General features: G+C 37.7%; 1 protein-coding gene across 6 annotated transcripts in view; it reads right to left on the bottom strand.

The window, feature by feature from the left end:
- Nucleotides 1-17,368, bottom strand: part of EPHA7 (EPH receptor A7) — a 170,358-nt gene that overhangs the window by 11,915 nt on the left and 141,075 nt on the right. For 3 of the 6 annotated variants that reach the window (XM_055714300.1, XM_005434036.4, XM_027797989.2), the window contains exons 11-17: nucleotides 14,722-14,907; nucleotides 14,082-14,143; nucleotides 12,907-13,116; nucleotides 11,674-11,823; nucleotides 6,888-7,081; nucleotides 5,617-5,772; nucleotides 258-4,433 (exon numbers count right to left, since the gene is read on the bottom strand). In XM_055714300.1, the coding sequence (XP_055570275.1) occupies nucleotides 4,319-4,433; nucleotides 5,617-5,772; nucleotides 6,888-7,081; nucleotides 11,674-11,823; nucleotides 12,907-13,116; nucleotides 14,082-14,143; nucleotides 14,722-14,907 (1,073 nt within the window). In that variant the 3' untranslated portion in view covers nucleotides 258-4,318. Of the gene's footprint in view, nucleotides 1-257; nucleotides 4,434-5,616; nucleotides 5,773-6,887; nucleotides 7,082-11,673; nucleotides 11,824-12,906; nucleotides 13,117-14,081; nucleotides 14,144-14,721; nucleotides 14,908-17,368 lie in introns of those variants that run through there. The other 3 variants (XM_014287317.3, XM_055714299.1, XM_005434035.3) reach the window with 3 other exon arrangements.

Genomic DNA, 17,368 nt, shown 5'->3' with positions numbered 1-17,368 from the left:
TATATATTTTTGAAAGGTGAAATGACCCTTTTTGGGCTGAGTTGGCCTTCACGTCTCACAGATGGTCAGTGGATTGTTTCATGCCATTACTGGGCAACAGAATGCCAGCTGAACCCACCCTTGTGGCAGGGTGCCTTGGCATCACTTGGTGTTATAGGTGTAGTGACATGATAACCATCTCAGTAGTAACCCGGGAGTCGCAGAATTTAAATCAATCTCAAAATTGCTATATATGAATTATATTAGAAAGTTAAGGACAAATTATCATTTTTTATTTCAACTACTAACCAATAAATGTAAAAAAATACCAACAACAAAACAAAAATAAACCCCTTCATCCCCCACATTAAAGCAATAGGTTTTGTAACATTCAAAACAGTGGAAACTATTTACTGTATATTACTATTAGTGGAGAAAAGCAAATTTAATTTAAAATCATTTTTTCAAACTCCCTCAGTTGATGCCAGATAACTCCAGCTTAAACAAATATAAAAAACTCATTTTAAATGGAGAATAATACAGACAGAGCTCAATTATTGAGATATTAAGGGCAACATTCAATTTGAGATACATTTAAGCATCTTTGCCTCCTGGAGATTTTTACATGACAAGGCTTTAGATAAACATGATTTTGCAAACAGCAACTATCATATCTGATCACATAACCTCTGTAGTGAAGCAGTATGTCAGCAAATATTTCTGATTATTTAAAATATTAAATAACTGTAATTTACTAGGCAGGTCTTCCTCAGAACAATCACAATTTTTTTCAAGAATTAATACCCACATACAAAAAAGCATTTAGATGATCTGTTACAAATCTTGGAATAAAAAAAAAATAATCACCTCTCTCTGTGATAAAGCCCAGTTTAAATACATTCTGGGACAGACTGGCAGTGGAGGATCTGCCTTTCTATGACACTCAGCTTGCAGGGGGGAAACTGCAGCAGCCAAGGACATATAGGGTAGAAATCACCTCACCTAACTATCTAGACATTTGATGCCTAATTTAAGCTAATCATCTGGGGTCCCTCTACAGGTAATGGAGATAAGCATTCCCAGAGGGAGATTCATCCTGCTTGTCTTAGGCACATCTCTTTTAGATGCTTGTAGATGGATAAAGTCAAGAAAGATCAGCCTCACTGACAGCCTGATAATCTGTCTTAAACGATACACAATTTCCAAATTCAATAAAATTAAGCCAGAACTGAGATAATGTCTTTGTTTCATCATTTAGCCTTTAATTCTCCCTCCGACCCAACTTTTTCTTCCGTTCCTCCCACGAACATCAACTTTCTCTGGCACTTTATTTTTCTTACGCTGGACTATGTTTTCCTGGAACCTGGGGAACTGCAACCAACATCAACATGTTGCTGCTCTACCAGCTACAAACCCATTTACATGCATGTGCTCTAAAATCGCAGTAATGTTCTGAACAGATAGATGGGAGTATTGATAGCGATTGTGCTTTCTGGGTCTACTCTACCACTTTCAAACGTGTAAAAATCTGTGGCAACATTAAGGCAGTCAAGGTGTATAGATGAATGCTAAAACATATTTACTATTCAAAGAAGATGGCTTAAATCAAACAAGGAAAAATAAGGAAGAAATACCATTAGGGCCCTCACTTTTGCATGTGGGATCCCAGGTCACCACGCACGCTTTGAGGCCTCTGTGCTTCAGAACATTGACGGAACAAGTCCTAAAGGTGAAGCCTGGCCTCAAGTCTCCTGCAGCTAGGGTTAGTGGGTTCTCAGCAATACCAGCATTGCTGCATCGCACCTTTAAACACCGAGCCCTCAGAAACAATAGCCGAGATTTATGAGGAAGCAGGTGTCTGAATTTAAGCCCCCTAAATTCACAGCTGGGTGCCTAAAGCAGCAGCAAAACTGACAAGCACCCTGTGCAGCTGCCCACAGATGCTCACCCCAGTACTGAGGCACTTAGCATTTGTTTCTACACAAAACGGATGTTTATTAATTAAGGGTGTTCCAACGGCTACTCAAAGTGCCTTGGCCGAGTGCTTGTTTGCACTAATTTCAATATCGGGCATGCAGTCTACTCTGCGTCTTACTTCTACAGTGTTTCTAGAAAATTAATTTTAATAGTTAAAAAACCATCTTGAGCTGCATACATGAAAATAACTCCATTTCTACTGAATGACAATCTAATATGAAATAAGAATATTCACCTTTTTTTCTTACTCTGCCCAAATCCAGGCAATAAATTAGGCTTCTCAGCATGACTGTAAAGTGCTGTGAATTGTATAAACAATCATATATGGACACTGAAAAATAACCCTTATGCACATTGCATTATAGTTCCAAAAATATATTTACAGTCTATTACAAAGATTACAAATGGAAGTGTCTATGTAACGGGATTATGCTAGTTAAAAGCTTTTTACAGATTTTCTTCAACAAAGGCAGGGGGGACAAAAAAATTAGTATAACCAAACTGATTTTTCTAATGAAACAAATAAATAAAATGACAAATATAACACTGTACAGTGATCTAAAAGGGGGGAGAAAAAAGGAGGGGAGAAATGATGCATTTAAGTTTTTGATAACTATCTTTGGTCCTAAATGTGGGAAAACACATTATGTAGCACTGAATATACATGTTTGTTTGTGATGCTCTGCAAGTAAAATAGAAAAATATAGTGCATTTTCAATGTATTCAGAGCTCACTACACATAAACGTGTGTACAAAACAAGACAGTATAAATAAAATTTACAAGTTTTACAAAGGAACATTTACAGGGTTTTTCTTTTGTTTTTATTTTTTTTGTGTGGATGCCCACATTATCAAACAAGACCAATTTATGACTGATCCCTGGGATCTTTCTCTATCAAAATCAATAGAAGCAGCCCAATTCTCTTTGGAAGTACAGCATTTCATTGCTGGGGTAGTTCACAATTTTCAGATTTCTTTTAAAGCTTTTCTCTCTGGTTCATATACATTCCTGCAATATCCGTAAAGACCTCGTTCATTATTGCTTACGGTAGTTAAATGTTTTAATCAAACAAAATTCATATATAGGTGTGTAAAAAGATATTCCATTCAGCAACTATTCTTGCATCTGTGTTCCTGATGAGCGAGTTGTGTCTGTGCGAGCACACATATGCATGTTTCTTCAGAGCAGCAAAAGCTTGTAAAAAACCTGAAAATTTTGAACTGCCCCTTGCCTCATGCTCTACAGTTCTCATATAAAATCTATGTCCTTATTCTGACAGCTGGACTGCATACAGCTTAAACTCATACAAAATATATGCCAGCTATTTCTCTCAGATTTGCTAATGCAGAGTATTGAAAAAAAATGTGGTGTGCTCAGATTAAATGGTTTAGATAACACTGGAGAACTGCATCCATGTTCTGAGACACGCCTACAATCACTTGTCCATTCAATGCAGTGTCCCAGCAAGTTTACAGTTGAAGATCTATGTCTTAGAGTATATCTCACTTTAACTCTAGTCCATTAAAATCATCTTGCAAACAATTTGCTAAAAGTGCCTAGAACTACTTAGGGGTCATTATTGCTTTTCCTTTTTTTTTTTTTTTTTTTTTTTTTCCTCTTTTATTTTCTTTTAAAAGATAGTATATGTGTAACCTTAAAAAATTCTTTAAAAAATATCAGAGCTCTTGGCAACTTGCATTTTCCTGACTCCCTGCCAATTAGCTAGCCATGTCAATACGGTACTGATTTAACAAAAGTAAATGGCACAAAAGGATACCAAAGTTTGGACAGATATACATTGCTTGGTCATGCTTCTTAAATCTCTAGAAACTCAAATAATCCTTCAGAGGTACCCAGTGTAGTAATGTGTCATAGAATTAGCACTAAAAAGGTCCAAAGATATAAACATCATACTAAAAGAAAGTCTTTATGAAGAATAAACACAAATGATTAAAAAAAGATTCAGAAATCACAGATTTAAGGAAAATATTTTGTTGAATTCAACAATAATATCATGATTTTATCTGACAAATATATTCTTTTTTAAATTTTTATGTACATTTAAAAAGTCTATTAGATAAAAAGGAGGTTAGAGAGCTCAAGGTGTTTGTATGTTTATTCAGGTAGTACTTTGTTTATTGTCACTGCTGTTTTCCTTGCCACCACTGGTGGATCCTAATTCCCTTTTCATAAATTCTGGTGGCACTTAGGAGTTCAAGTCTGTAGGTGCTTCTTGTAGCTCTTCTATTCACTGCAGGAAGGACCCAGGAAATCAAGTGTCTTCTAGCAGCACTTCATATATACTGAAGGCCAGTGCTGTTCTCTCAGTCTGTCACCTCCCTCATAAGGGAGAAATGTCTATCACACTTGGATGCCAGTGCCGTGTAAATGTAGCATTTGTGCTCTCATAGTCTGAATGCTGCTCATGATTTTCTTTTGATGACCAACCAACGTGATCCCTAAACTCATCACATCCCTGGGGAAGATAAATGCGTACATTGTTAATTTTTCAACTTAGACTGCTATTGTATGGTATTCAACTGTGAGTCAAAGCTACGTAGTGGTCTGGGCTACAGGTTTCTAACATTGAAGCTATACTGGAACCTCAGCTCAGTACTATGAAGTTCATATAGGCACTGCTCAACTTCTCAGCAAGGAGTGCAATTATATGGCAAATGTCATGTAATTACACTGCATGTGTCTCCACATCTGAGAATGAGGCCAGTAAGTTTTGCGCTATGATAATCTTTTGTTGGGGTTTTTAAGGACAACCGAAGAAAGAGACACTTCTCTTGTAAAATACCTTGGGTGGCTTTCAGGACAAAGTTAGGTACAAAACCAAGACTTTGGGAATCACATTCTGCTTCCTAAAGAGATGCCAGGAGAAACCCTTTGCATAGTGGCCCGTTCCCATCATGCAAATGAAAAAGGAGCAGCCGGTTCAGTTCCACTGCTACTAGTGCTACTGACCTAGTAGAAGCTTGTGGGCTCTGATGACATTCCCAAGCTATAGGCTGAGACCTCTAGTGATACCAGGCAGATAACAGTAGGGTTGCAAACTTGAGAATATTCTTTTTAGAAACTTGTTTAGAAACCCACTGCCCTCTATAAGAGGAATTACATGTGTTTGGCAGCCATCAGAACAAGAATATTGTTTGCAGGGTGCCAAGAAGACCTGTTTAAGATGGCAGTACCAATACAGGCCATGCTTGCCTTCAGAAAATTGTTTTGCTTCTATAGACTTTTATCTTGATGCAAAGTCATTTCTTGCAGGACACAGGCAACCCCCAGCCAATTCGAAGAAAATTCCACATCTTCCTAGTACGTGTCTGGAAAAAGGTCAGGTAGTGGAGGCAAAAGTGGTTATTTTCCTATAAATACATACTTCAAAATGGGCCACATTCTTCCTCAGATTCTAGCCATTTGGTGTTTTTTTAATTGGCCTCAAAAGCAGGGAAAGAAGTGATGCTACACATAGGTAGCAGGGCATTTGCCCTTTCATGGGATGCTCTAATATAACACCATCAGCTGCTAAACCAGCTGGCTTAATCCCAAGTACCATGTTTGTACTCAGGATAAAGTTTTAGAGTTGAACATTGTGTATTATTTTACCTAGAAATTCCCTAAATGCACGTTAAACATGTCCAGTACTAACTTACTCAATAGTCATCCTGGCAACTGATTCAAGAGAGTTGTAGCCTGCTGCTGTGAAATTATCCTTATATCTTTCCATCTTAATAGCTTGTAACCATTCGCCTACGGAGCAGAAAGTGGTAAAATCGGGAGTGTTCTGGTCCAGAAGAGGGCTAATTGGTCTACGGAGAAGGAAAAAGGAAAGTAAGTTGTTTCCAAAGAGAGTAAAACATCAGGGAGTATTTAGCAAGGTGAGAGTCAAATAAGTTTGGGGTACTAAAAATGTCAAGAGTAGAAAGTAATAGGCCTTTATACACAGCTTAGGTTATTCTGTGAGTAGCTTTTGACTGCTCTGTAGCTCACAACATATACTTCCTAAGCTTATTCACGTAAAAGATGAAAAGTCAGAGTGAGCAAAATCTGCCTAGTGGACTATTGTTACTAACAGAAAATCAACCTTATTACCTAGCATGACAGCAGCTGCAACTAAAGTTGCTGAGTAAAAAAAAGATGCTATTCTTTTAAGCATCTTGGAAAATATAGTAGTATCTATTCCCATTATTCAATTGGATGGGACAAAACAAAGACAAGGAAAGAGCAGAGACACAAAGTAAGTTGCTTAAGGTCACACAGGAAATCAGGCAGTAGAAGAACTGGGAGTAGAGTACAGGCCAGTTGATTCCCTAGTGTAGTGATCTAGCTAACTGATCAAAAGATTACCACAATCAAATAATTCACCTGAAATTTATGAAGAAGCCATTAAAATCTACACCATGAAATACAATGAGATGCAATCACTGAAAGGAGTTAAAAGCCAGAAAATGAAAGGTAAAAATCTAGAGTGTAGCATGTCAAAGTACATTGGCCAAGAATGAGTACGATTAATTACTATTTCTACTGTAGCAGTTCTTAGGGCAAGGGATACATCATATAAAACTACAGTAACTCATGATCCTTGCCCTCCAGACTTCACAACTTTAAGAAATAAGGAAAACAAAGACTGCTAGTGGTGAAAGTGTGGAAAGCGTGATGAGCAGGCAGTAGTTTACTGAGAAATGTGTTAGTTCCAAGTTATTTACTTTATTTTGGTTATTTTTTTAAGAAAGTCCTTTTTGGCTTTGTTCAGCATGGTAAAAAAAGAAGGGCAAATGAGGGAAGGGAAGAACAGGGAACAGAAGGAAGGAGGAACTGTGAGACACACATGGAGTAAGTGTGAACTGGGAGCAGCCACCAAGCAGAACATCCAGAACCCAGCCACATGCACCATCATAAGAACACACACTAGAGCTTTTCTTACCTGCTACAGGTTCCCAGTGGGGTTTTCAAGCTGTTTGGGTTTCTAATCATTTTGTCCAGAATACCAACTATCTGCTCAAACTTCGGCCTTTCACCACGTTCCTTCTGCCAACAATCTAGCATCAGCTGGTGCAGTCCTGCTGGGCAATCCATGGGTGCTGGCAAACGATAGCCTTCTTCGATTGCTTTTATAACCTAGTAGCCAACATAGTTAATTTTTCATCAAGGGATATTTAAACATATATATTGCTACTCAGTACAATAAATAATAAAAAAAAATAAACCCCCAGAAAATCAATAAACTAAAATTTTCCATCAGTGTTGCAAAAATATGACTGTTGTTTTGACACTAGCCTTCCTGTTTTCAAATAATTTCCCTGACTTTATCTTTGGCCTTCTTACACATATTCTTCTATATGTGCAGAGCGCAGCTGTATTACCTAGTCAGGTGAGCAGTGGGGAACAACAATTAAATTCACCGAGAGAGCAAAAGATAGATTGATAAATGGAGTTATTTCAGACAGCATTATTACTTGCCCCAAGGCTTTTGTGAAAGAGTGTGTGGTAGAACCAACTGTCTCGTAAATGGATAGGGATCTATGCATGCACATATAAAATACAAAAAGCCTGAAGATACTACAAAAGGATCCAAGAAAAATGTTTAGCAGACAGAAATTGTTAGGGGGAAAAATGTTGTATTCTATGTCTAGCCATGTTATATTAATGATAAAGTAGCAGGAATGTGCCACGTGAGAGAGGAAGACCTGGCTGAATGGTATTTTAATATATCACCTAAAGAGAAAATTAGTTTTAATAAGAGATGCTGTTAGATGATGATGTGATTGGAGCAGAACATAAATGTCTGAACCAAGAATTACACCCACCCAATTGACTTCCTTAGCCAAGTCTATTTGGATTTAAGCAAAAAATAAAAATGGGTAAAGTAAAATCACAGGAAACTGCTGTAAACCTTGAGGGCAGGATAAGAAAGCACATCAGGAAGCAAGGCAGATAAGAAAGGCTTGCGAAAAAGGGCCAAAACACCATTCATGGGGGATTTCAAGCACACTGACATTGACTGACATAGCAGTATTAGAATTGCTAAGGAAGGGTGCTTGCTCCTGAAGGGTAGTGCATAGGACTGTCTTCTTCCTCAGTTTGTACAGAAAGCAAGATCATAAGCTGTTCTGGATGTAGCCCTAGGAAGTAGATCTGGTATAATAAATAAAGTTGATGAATATCCGGGTTTAGTGAAAATAAACTCAGATGGAAAATATTCCATAGGTTGTATGAGAAAATGTAAAAACAGTGGACTGCAAAGCAGACAAAACTGCAAAGAATACAAAATGACCTTCAAAAAGCTGGCTGCAGTCCATAATTGTATCAAAACATTTTGCAGAAAGTAAGTGTTGTGAACAGAGAAGACATAGCCCGGTGGTAGGGCACTTACTGCAGGTTTACGTCACAGAATGTCCTTCCAATCTCATGGAAGTTGCTCCATCTCTTTGGGCCTTGGCTTTCTATCTGAACATTTAGAATAGACAATACTGTCCTACAACTCAAAAATGATGGAGAAATATTAAATTCCTGCAGCAACAGCCACACTTTGAAGAATGAGTGTGATGACCGTTTAGAGACAGTGAAGCTATCTGTCAGAGAAGGTGAGGATAGAGGTTTTATGCAGAACAGGGCCATTAGAAAAACAGGACTATATAGGAAAGAATATATTGAAAGTAAAATGTAAGATCTTTTAGAGCAGTATTAAGAGGGAAAACAAAAGAATGGCTCCTTATGCTTGAAGCAGCCGTGGAACAAAAGTGACAAATAAGCTACAGTGTGTATAGGACAACTGGTATGCTATGCAAAGTAACGCAGGAATTTCTGACCTAGAAGGTAAAAGGTATTAAACGCTTTGTGCATACTACATATGATTTACTACAAACAAAGCTTAAGAGGTCAGAAGGAAGAGACCACCAATAAGGAGTGAAAAAGTATCTGAAAGCAACAGCAAAACCACCACCAAAATATCTATGACCGTTAGAACTGGCAAGCCATGTAGGTAAGACTAAATCCAAGAGTGTACACAATAGTGAAAACATGAATGAAAGGATCATGAACAGGACCTTTTCACATTCACTACAATCTTCAGAGAAACCTGAAGAGAGGTTAGGATCAAGATGGTGATATTATTTTTCAAAAGTTTTTGAGGATACTGCAGAATCAGCTTTTTTGATGTGTATTCTGAGCAAGAAGGATGTAACTGGGAAATATAAAATAATGAGCTAGCTAGAGATGGGTGGAACTGCTGAGAATATCTAAAACACTGGAAAAACATTGTGAAATATAGACTAGGAAAGGTTTGGGGGTTTGGGTTTTTGTTTGTTTGTTTGTTTAAGTTTATACAAAACTTGGGCACAGGTGTCTAATCTGCTAAGAAAGGTGGAGGTGGGGTTCCAAAAAATCAGTACTCTGAGATAATGAAACAGATGCAGGATTTATTTTTTTTTTTTTTAAATAAGCAAGGCTACAAGGAGAACACAGCTGGAGTTCTTACTAATAGAACTGAGTTATATTATTTACACTTCCATAATTTGTTTTCCAATTTCTGCTTTTGCTGCAAAAAGAAAAGGTGACACTGCTCTGTTAAGAGTCAAGTATGCTTTTATCATAATCAGGCTATCTGAGGATGTAAAGTAGATGAGAAGAGGGCCAGGTCGGTTCACCATATATACTGGTTGCCAACGAAGAACTATTAAATAAGAGTAATTGGATCAGACAACATAATGTTATCACTCTGCTTCTTGTTATATAATAATATTAAATAATAATAATAATGGTAATAAATCCAGGTGTAGGTAAAAGAAAAAATACGTAAGCCTAAGCTCTTGCCCCTTTCTGAAAAGCTGATGTGCACTAGGGTCAATAACTGAACGAGGGTAAGAACCAGCAAACACTGGAAGTCTAATAGGAGAACAGGGTAAAGCGCAGCAGTTTGAGGGCTACTGTTACCAGCAAGGGTTAAACTGAGGGGAGCCCACTGTTCAGAGAGGTTGAGGGAACGCTGTGTATCTGTGCTCTACCCGCAGTGCCTCTGTGGGGAGCTTCTAGGATGAGTGTTCTTCTGGTGTACCCTAGTTCCAGGCTGCTGCTAAAGGGAGGACTTTTGCTTAAAAAGTACCTCAACACAAATTTGTACCCTCCATCAGTTTAAAACAATGACTTAAAAGAAGAGGGGCAGAATGAAAGAAATGCCATCTAAAGACCTGAAGTCAGGGAGACATATTTTTTAGGAGATCTAATCTGGTCTATGACTATACCCACATCCAATTTTAGGCAAAATGATACACGTCAGATATATAAACTGCCTGAGTATATATGCAAAATTTAAATAAACATATTTAGCATTTTTCATTCCAGCTAAATACTCCCATTGGTAACTGTGAAGGAGAATAACTAACTAATCATAAGATTTTTCTAAATTTTTTGCATCATAAATTGATCTAGGGGATTGGTAGGATGTGCGCATGTTTTGGAAGGACACGTTTGAAGATCACAGCATACAAGAATATTTGACATTATTTTACCAAGCAATTGATTAACCTTTTAACTATGTGCTACTGAAGATTATCACGTAAGATTCTAAAAAGAAATGAAACTGCAAGAAGTGGTAATTTTTTTGTTTTATGAAAAAGGTTCAGTCATGCACTTTACTTCCAGTTTCCAATGGAGGGCATATTTTTCAAAATCCAACAAGAAACATGAAAATACCAAAATTTCTCCCATATTTAAAAGTTTTTCCTTATTGTTCCCTGAAAGATAGGTAAGGTTTGCCTTTGAGGCATCATATATTTCTGTCAGACTTCTTTTATGTTTGAATCTAGTACAGAAGGAAGGTGTCAAAAGAAATGAAACTCTACTGGGTGTCTAGGGAATGTAAATATTTCTCTTTCTCTGCCCCAAGGACTTGTTTGCCCATATTTTGACAGTCCATGAAATCTTTGACACTGAGACCTGTCAAATATTAACAACTTTGCACTGTGCCAAACTGACTCATCATTTACACTTTTATCTTTTTTTTTCCAACTTTGATGTCGATCATTCGATCAAAAAATAAAATAATAAAAAAACCCACACTCAAGCCCCTGACCTGAAGAACTTTAAATGAGACACTTTCTGACATCTTTCTCACCTGCATGGCTTTTTGCTGTGTACCTTCTATACTAATAGATACTCTTGTCAGAAATCAAGATTAACACCCATCTGTTCTATTACTGCTGACCTGTTGCTCTGGGTCATATTTTATGCAAACAAGGATATTGTTAAATCAGCATAATTAACTTGAAAATGCCGAAGTAGGTCATTACCTGCCACTCAGAGTTTTAACAACTTTTTTCAACTGATTAAACATTGCTCTGAGGTTCAGAAACCTCAGATTTATTTTTTATTGGAAAAAAATATAATTCTTTCTATGCTTAAGTGTAATAAAGTGAAGAGCACATAGTATTATTTTTGATTTTCCAATTTTACTTGATAGTCGAGAGAGAGACCTACAACATCCCAATGATGGAAGAACAATCTAGAGATGTAGGTAAAAAGTGAAAGCTTTATAGCTTTTTCATTTTGTGAGAACCCTAAGGTATTCTGATAAATCTTATTTCTAAACCAACATTTTATGTATGTATAGTGAAACACATATGTATGTGTTTACAATATGTCATTTTTGTTTTACTAACACATGCTCAGACACACACACACACAAGCTCACAAACAGACAAAGTATAACCTACATCTTGATTTGACATGTCCCAGTAAGGCCGTTCTCCGTAAGACATTACTTCCCACATAACAATTCCATAACTCCACACATCGCTGGCTGATGTAAACTTGCGGTACTGGATAGCTTCTGGAGCTGTCCATCTCACTGGAATTTTTCCACCCTATGACCAAAAAAAAAAAAAAAGAAAAAAAAAAAAGAAAAGAAGAAGAAAATTTTCATTTTTCTTCACAAAATTTCCATACAATCTTCCATAGAGTACATTGACAATTATTTCCATCAACATCAAAAGCAGCACTTATATCATCTACTATAGCTGATCGATTGCAGAACTTTCAGAGCAGTCTGTGGAAGTTTAGGCTCTTAAAACACTTGGACCATAGAAACTTAGATACCTGTCTAAGCTAAGTTGGCTGCATTTCTCTGTAAGTGCTTCTCTCTCCATTGATTTTAAGGGGCTGCTTAGATGTCTGATTTACAGTAGTCATTTAACTCCTGGCTGGCTGAAGCTAGGTGACGGGAACCTCATCCTGTGCATATAAATCCCGCTGACTTGTCATACAGCTCCTCTGAAATCGTGGTCTGACATTTTTAAACCAGGATCCCACTTAGAGCCCAGTGGCAGGAGTGACAGCCGTGAATGCTGGTGCAGTTTCCTGATCCGTGCGCCTGTTGGAGCAGATTCCAGGGGCCCCTCCTTCCCTCAGCATGAGAAAACAAGCACAGCAGGCCTCACGGGCGGGAAAGTGGAGCTGGCTCAACAAAAGAATAAAGAGCATAGTGTGCCCAATGAATGCTTATTTAAGAAAAGCGTCCCACCCAAAAGCAAGGGAAAACACAGGAGTTGAGCTTTGTCACAGTCTAGCCTCAAGCTAGTCAACATTTTGGTGAGATAAAACCTAGTCTGAAAAATAGTAATAGCTTACAAGTATTTTAATTGACTCATAGTAAATGAGATGATTAAAATTTTTAGGGGTAAAACCTCTGTATTTTTTCAAACAGAAAATCATGAGGAAGGGAATAATGAGATACCATGCAAAATTTTTAGATTTTATTAAGTAAAAATGTATGTTCTTGTGAAAATATCAGTCCCTAATTAGAGCTAGATTCCGGCAGAAACTCTTTTCCTTTTCACTGATTAACATTTCTCAAGCAATGAACGTATTTCTCTTATTTATACTCTCCAGAAGATACACTTCTTAATAACCACATCTCAAAGCTATGAAAACCCATTGATTTCTCTTACAGTAGTAGTGTAGACAGCCTCTGGATCATCTTCTATAACTCTGGAAAGGCCAAAGTCTGACACTTTACAAACAAGGTTGCTGTTGACAAGAATATTGCGTGCTGCAAGATCCCTGTGTACATATCCCATATCGGCCAAATATCTCATTCCAGCAGCAATTCCTCTCAACATTCCCACCAGCTGAATGACTGTAAATTGCCCGTCATGTTTCTGGAGGGAAGAAAGGAGCAGCAATTCTTGTTAGTATAGCTGAGAAGAGAAATAACAGTTAGTTTCACAACTTTAGCTTTCTACTTATTTACTACTTCTGTGGCAATTCATCCTGGGGCAAAGAAACTCACTTCATACACAAGTTTTATTTTCTTCAGAGATAAAAAAGTACATCCCGTTAAGAAACGTGTAAGTAGCTAATGTACTAGAAGGAACAAAACTTGCTAATCATAAATTTCTGGCTAAGTCCTGGCAAGACTTTTGTAAGAGAGATCACTTGATGCACAGCTCTTTATAGTTTGCCTATATGCTCTTAATCTCTCAGCATAATTATGTGTATCAAAATAAGAACTACCTCCTTTTGGAACACTAGCTACTGAAAATGTTATGCATAGCTTGGAATTTATCAATCGATCATAATCTTTCTGTTCTCTACACAGTGTTTATACATCATCTCTGTACACCTGGTAAGGAGTCAGAATGGGCCCGTCCAGAACACACACTCAAAAAATGCTAAATTGCTGTGAACTTGCATTTCTTTTTCCTTTGTTCTTCTCTTAAATACAACCATAATTCAATTAGGGATTCTTGTGTGCTGATTTCCACCATGTTGATACAATAAAATTCTGCTCCCAAAACGCAGAAGACTGGGCTTCAGGTATCAGCGGTTTTTACTTCAGCTGGTGGCAATAATAAAACCCACCATGTCTATGCCACATTAAATGACTCCAATTCCTACAATGTTCCCATGCGATTCTGTCTGATCCTCTCATTTCGGAAATAACGTAGAGAACTGCTAGTATTCATCAAGCTCCATTTTAGCCTGAAAATAATATTAATTATATGAATATCATGCATGCATACATATATGTGCACATATATAAACCCATGTTTTTAAAAGTGACAATACATAATATATACATCACTTAAAATATGTCTATATATGTTTTCATTTTGGTACTCACCCTAAGAAATGCATCTAAGGCCCCATTCTCCATGTATTCTATTACAATCATGACTGGTTTCCCTAGGGAAAAAAATAAAACCAAAAAAAGACCGATTTTGTTTGAAAAAACTGTAACATAAATGGAGTGCCTTTTTTTGATAAAACACACGTTATTCCTTTGAAGGACTGAACCATTGAGACAATGAGTATTTCTGAGGCCTCCAGCACTGTTACTGAGCTCTAATAAGTCCATAAATATCTGCATGGAACATGGTCTTGATTCACAAAATTAAACCATACAAATCAAAATGTCAGTGTGTTCTCCTAACTCATGCTGTGTGAACGGGACTCTGCAATAATGACACTTCAGATAATATGAAAGGACATAAGAAACCTTATCTCTCTGCATGGTCTTTGAGGCTAAATGAAACTAGAAAAATAATATATTTCGAAGTACTTCATCTTTTAATCAGGCGTGCATCTTAATTTTTTCCTCAGGTTGTAGCACAACACAATATTGTTTTAGTTAGTTACGCATCAGGAGAAAATCCATTAGGAGTGTGCAGCCTGTTTATAATTTGAATCTTTGACCATGAATAAGCTAACGTAATTTCTGCCATTATGTTGTTATTTGACTGATAGATCAAGCTGCTGCTTACCTCTGGTAACGACCCCTTCTAAGTGAACAACGTTGGGGTGGTCAAACTGCCCCATGATGCTTGCTTCGCACAGGAAATCTCTCCTTTGCTTTTCAGTGTAGCCAACTTTCAGAGTTTTTATGGCTACCGCAACATCTCTCTTGCCAGGAAGCTTTAGACGCCCACTGCACACTTCACCGAACTCTCCTAAAATGAAGTAAATCGATGCTGAGTTACTCCGACTATAATATCAATATTCTCTTTATGCCTTGATGCAACTAGCTGCCTAAGTGTGTGTTTAAATTTAACATGGGAATGTTCACATTTGAAATGGGTTACTTAGGAATGCAGACAGGCACGTGCTTTAAATTAATTGCTGACTATGTACCTTGCAGAGTAAAACACTTCACGTTAAGCCATGTTACTTGAATCTTTTAGAAGACTTGTTAGTAATTTGTTACATTTTTTCAAAAATAGAAAATAAAAATGAAGTGGCTTCCATAAGAAAATACTATTATAGACTTAGTAATACCATTTCTAAGTGAAAACGTCTTTCTGTTCTACATGGTTTCCTTGCTATCTTTAGATCTGATGGTTTTTTTTCTTTCAAAAGGCAGCTCTTTCATAGCTGCCTTTAATTTAACATCGTTACAGTGTTAAATGAAGCACTACCTTCAAGCAGCTTAATTTACTTTCCAGATTATGAAATGATAGGTGTGACTTAAAATAATTCTGTTACATTAAACAAACCCAATCAAATGCTGGAAGTTTGTAAAAGGTTCTAAACCAGCAGACAATTGGAACCTGAAGAAGCATGTGAGAAAAAATGGCCAAATAGCCAGCAAGAATACTTTAAAAAAAAGCCTTAACAACCTTAATTTGGGAGAGAAGTAACTGGACTCCATTGGACAGGAAAGAGGATGGAAGCATGCAAGGCGTGGAGATGAATGGCAGTACAGCTACGTCACTATTATTAGAGATTGTAAAAGATTTAAGGATTGTCCCTTGCCTCACAGCCATGTCACAAGAAAGAGAAAGACAGACCCCCTAATCTGTAACCAGGAAGAAAAATCTTTTGGGATATATAGGAGAAAAGGGTAGTAATATATTGGATACAGAGGAGCATCTCTTCAAAAAGAGAAAGATTCATTTTTTATTTAATTTAACAATCTGGTACTTTGCACCAGAAATATATAAAATATTTAACAATCTGGTACTTTGCAGATCTATCTGGACTATGGAAGTTATAGATCCATCCCTCCTCCAAATCACATCAAATCTGAAATTTATTTCCTGCATGCCTGTGGAGTGCCTTCACATCAAGCTGTTGAGTATACACGAGTATGCAGACACACCTAAATCCAAGACATGTTTTAGGGTGAGTGCTGAAAAAACTGATTGAATTAGGAAAGACTAACACAGAGAGTTTGATTAGAGAATCCCTTTGGGACACACACTGAGGGCCTGATAAACCTGGTGGGATCAAGACTTCAGTGCTCATACACACAGGCAAGGTATCTGGCTAGCAGTGGAGAGAGGTATGCTTGGAAACGGGGCTCAGTGCCTGAAGAGGTAGATGCTGAGGTGTCCTAACAGATGAGTTCTGAGAAATCTTGTTTAGGGTCCCGTCTTCGTTCTAACACTACTGCTTTCCTGTCACCCTCAACAGCAGAGCTTAGAGAAAGAAAAAAGCAGTACCTAGGCCTCAGCTTCACAGTTCTCCAACCAGAAGTGTAGAACTTGGACCGAACCTTAATATTTCCAATCGACTTGCTCGGTCAAATCTTCCCTCAGCGTGGCTCATTTTATGAGTCTCATAGGAGATGACTGCATACAGAACTGAATTCCTCTCCCTCCTGTTTTACACTAGATAAATTAAGGTTAGCTCAGATCAGCTCCACATACCTCTCGTAACACCGTGCTGTACCTGAGATAATCAGCCAGATAGAGTACAACCATTCCTGCCCGTACTGGTGAGGCACTAGCCCAAACCATCCTTGGGCACTGGAGTTGTGGTCTGAATATCCACGTCATAGCTATGAATACCATGAGGCATAGTTGTTAAATACATAGCAACTGGCTACTCATGCCCTTAGCCTGGTGCCTTAACTTCTCTCCTGCACTTCACTAACAATATGGATGACTATTAATGAATTCAGAACTCACCTCACTCACAGTTTCTAGCCACAAGAACTTACTAAAGGATAACAGTTTTCTCTAGTAGTACCTTCCAAAATTGTTTTTGTTCCATGCTGAACACAAGATGCGAGTATAAGAGTGTGTGTGTGTGATACTTCAGAGCCAGGTAATTAGGATACTTGGCACAGGAGACACTAAAGCTAAACTCCTTTCCAGCTCTCTGTGATCTGATTTTGATTTACTTCCAAAAGCAGATCACTCACACTCAGGCAAACCAGAAACCTGAACTTAGATGTTATGCTTTCCAGGCCAGGACACTAGCCAATGAACTACTTTTATTCCCAATAATGTAGTCTATGCAGCTGAAATTATGCCCAAAAACAATCCAGAAAATATGACAACCAAAGTGGGAATACTGCACAGCTGCACAGCCACTAGCTCAGCTCAGAGGCTAAAACAAAGGATGTGTGGCACGAACAAGGGCTCAGTATAGTGGACACTATTTTGTATCTGATAGGTGGTCGCAGAG

Source organism: Falco cherrug, chromosome 6, assembly GCF_023634085.1.
Source record: "Falco cherrug isolate bFalChe1 chromosome 6, bFalChe1.pri, whole genome shotgun sequence".
In the NCBI taxonomy this organism is placed as follows: Eukaryota; Metazoa; Chordata; class Aves; order Falconiformes; family Falconidae; genus Falco; species Falco cherrug.
Note: the sequence above shows the minus strand (reverse complement) of the source record. Positions and strands in the feature narration are given on the sequence as shown.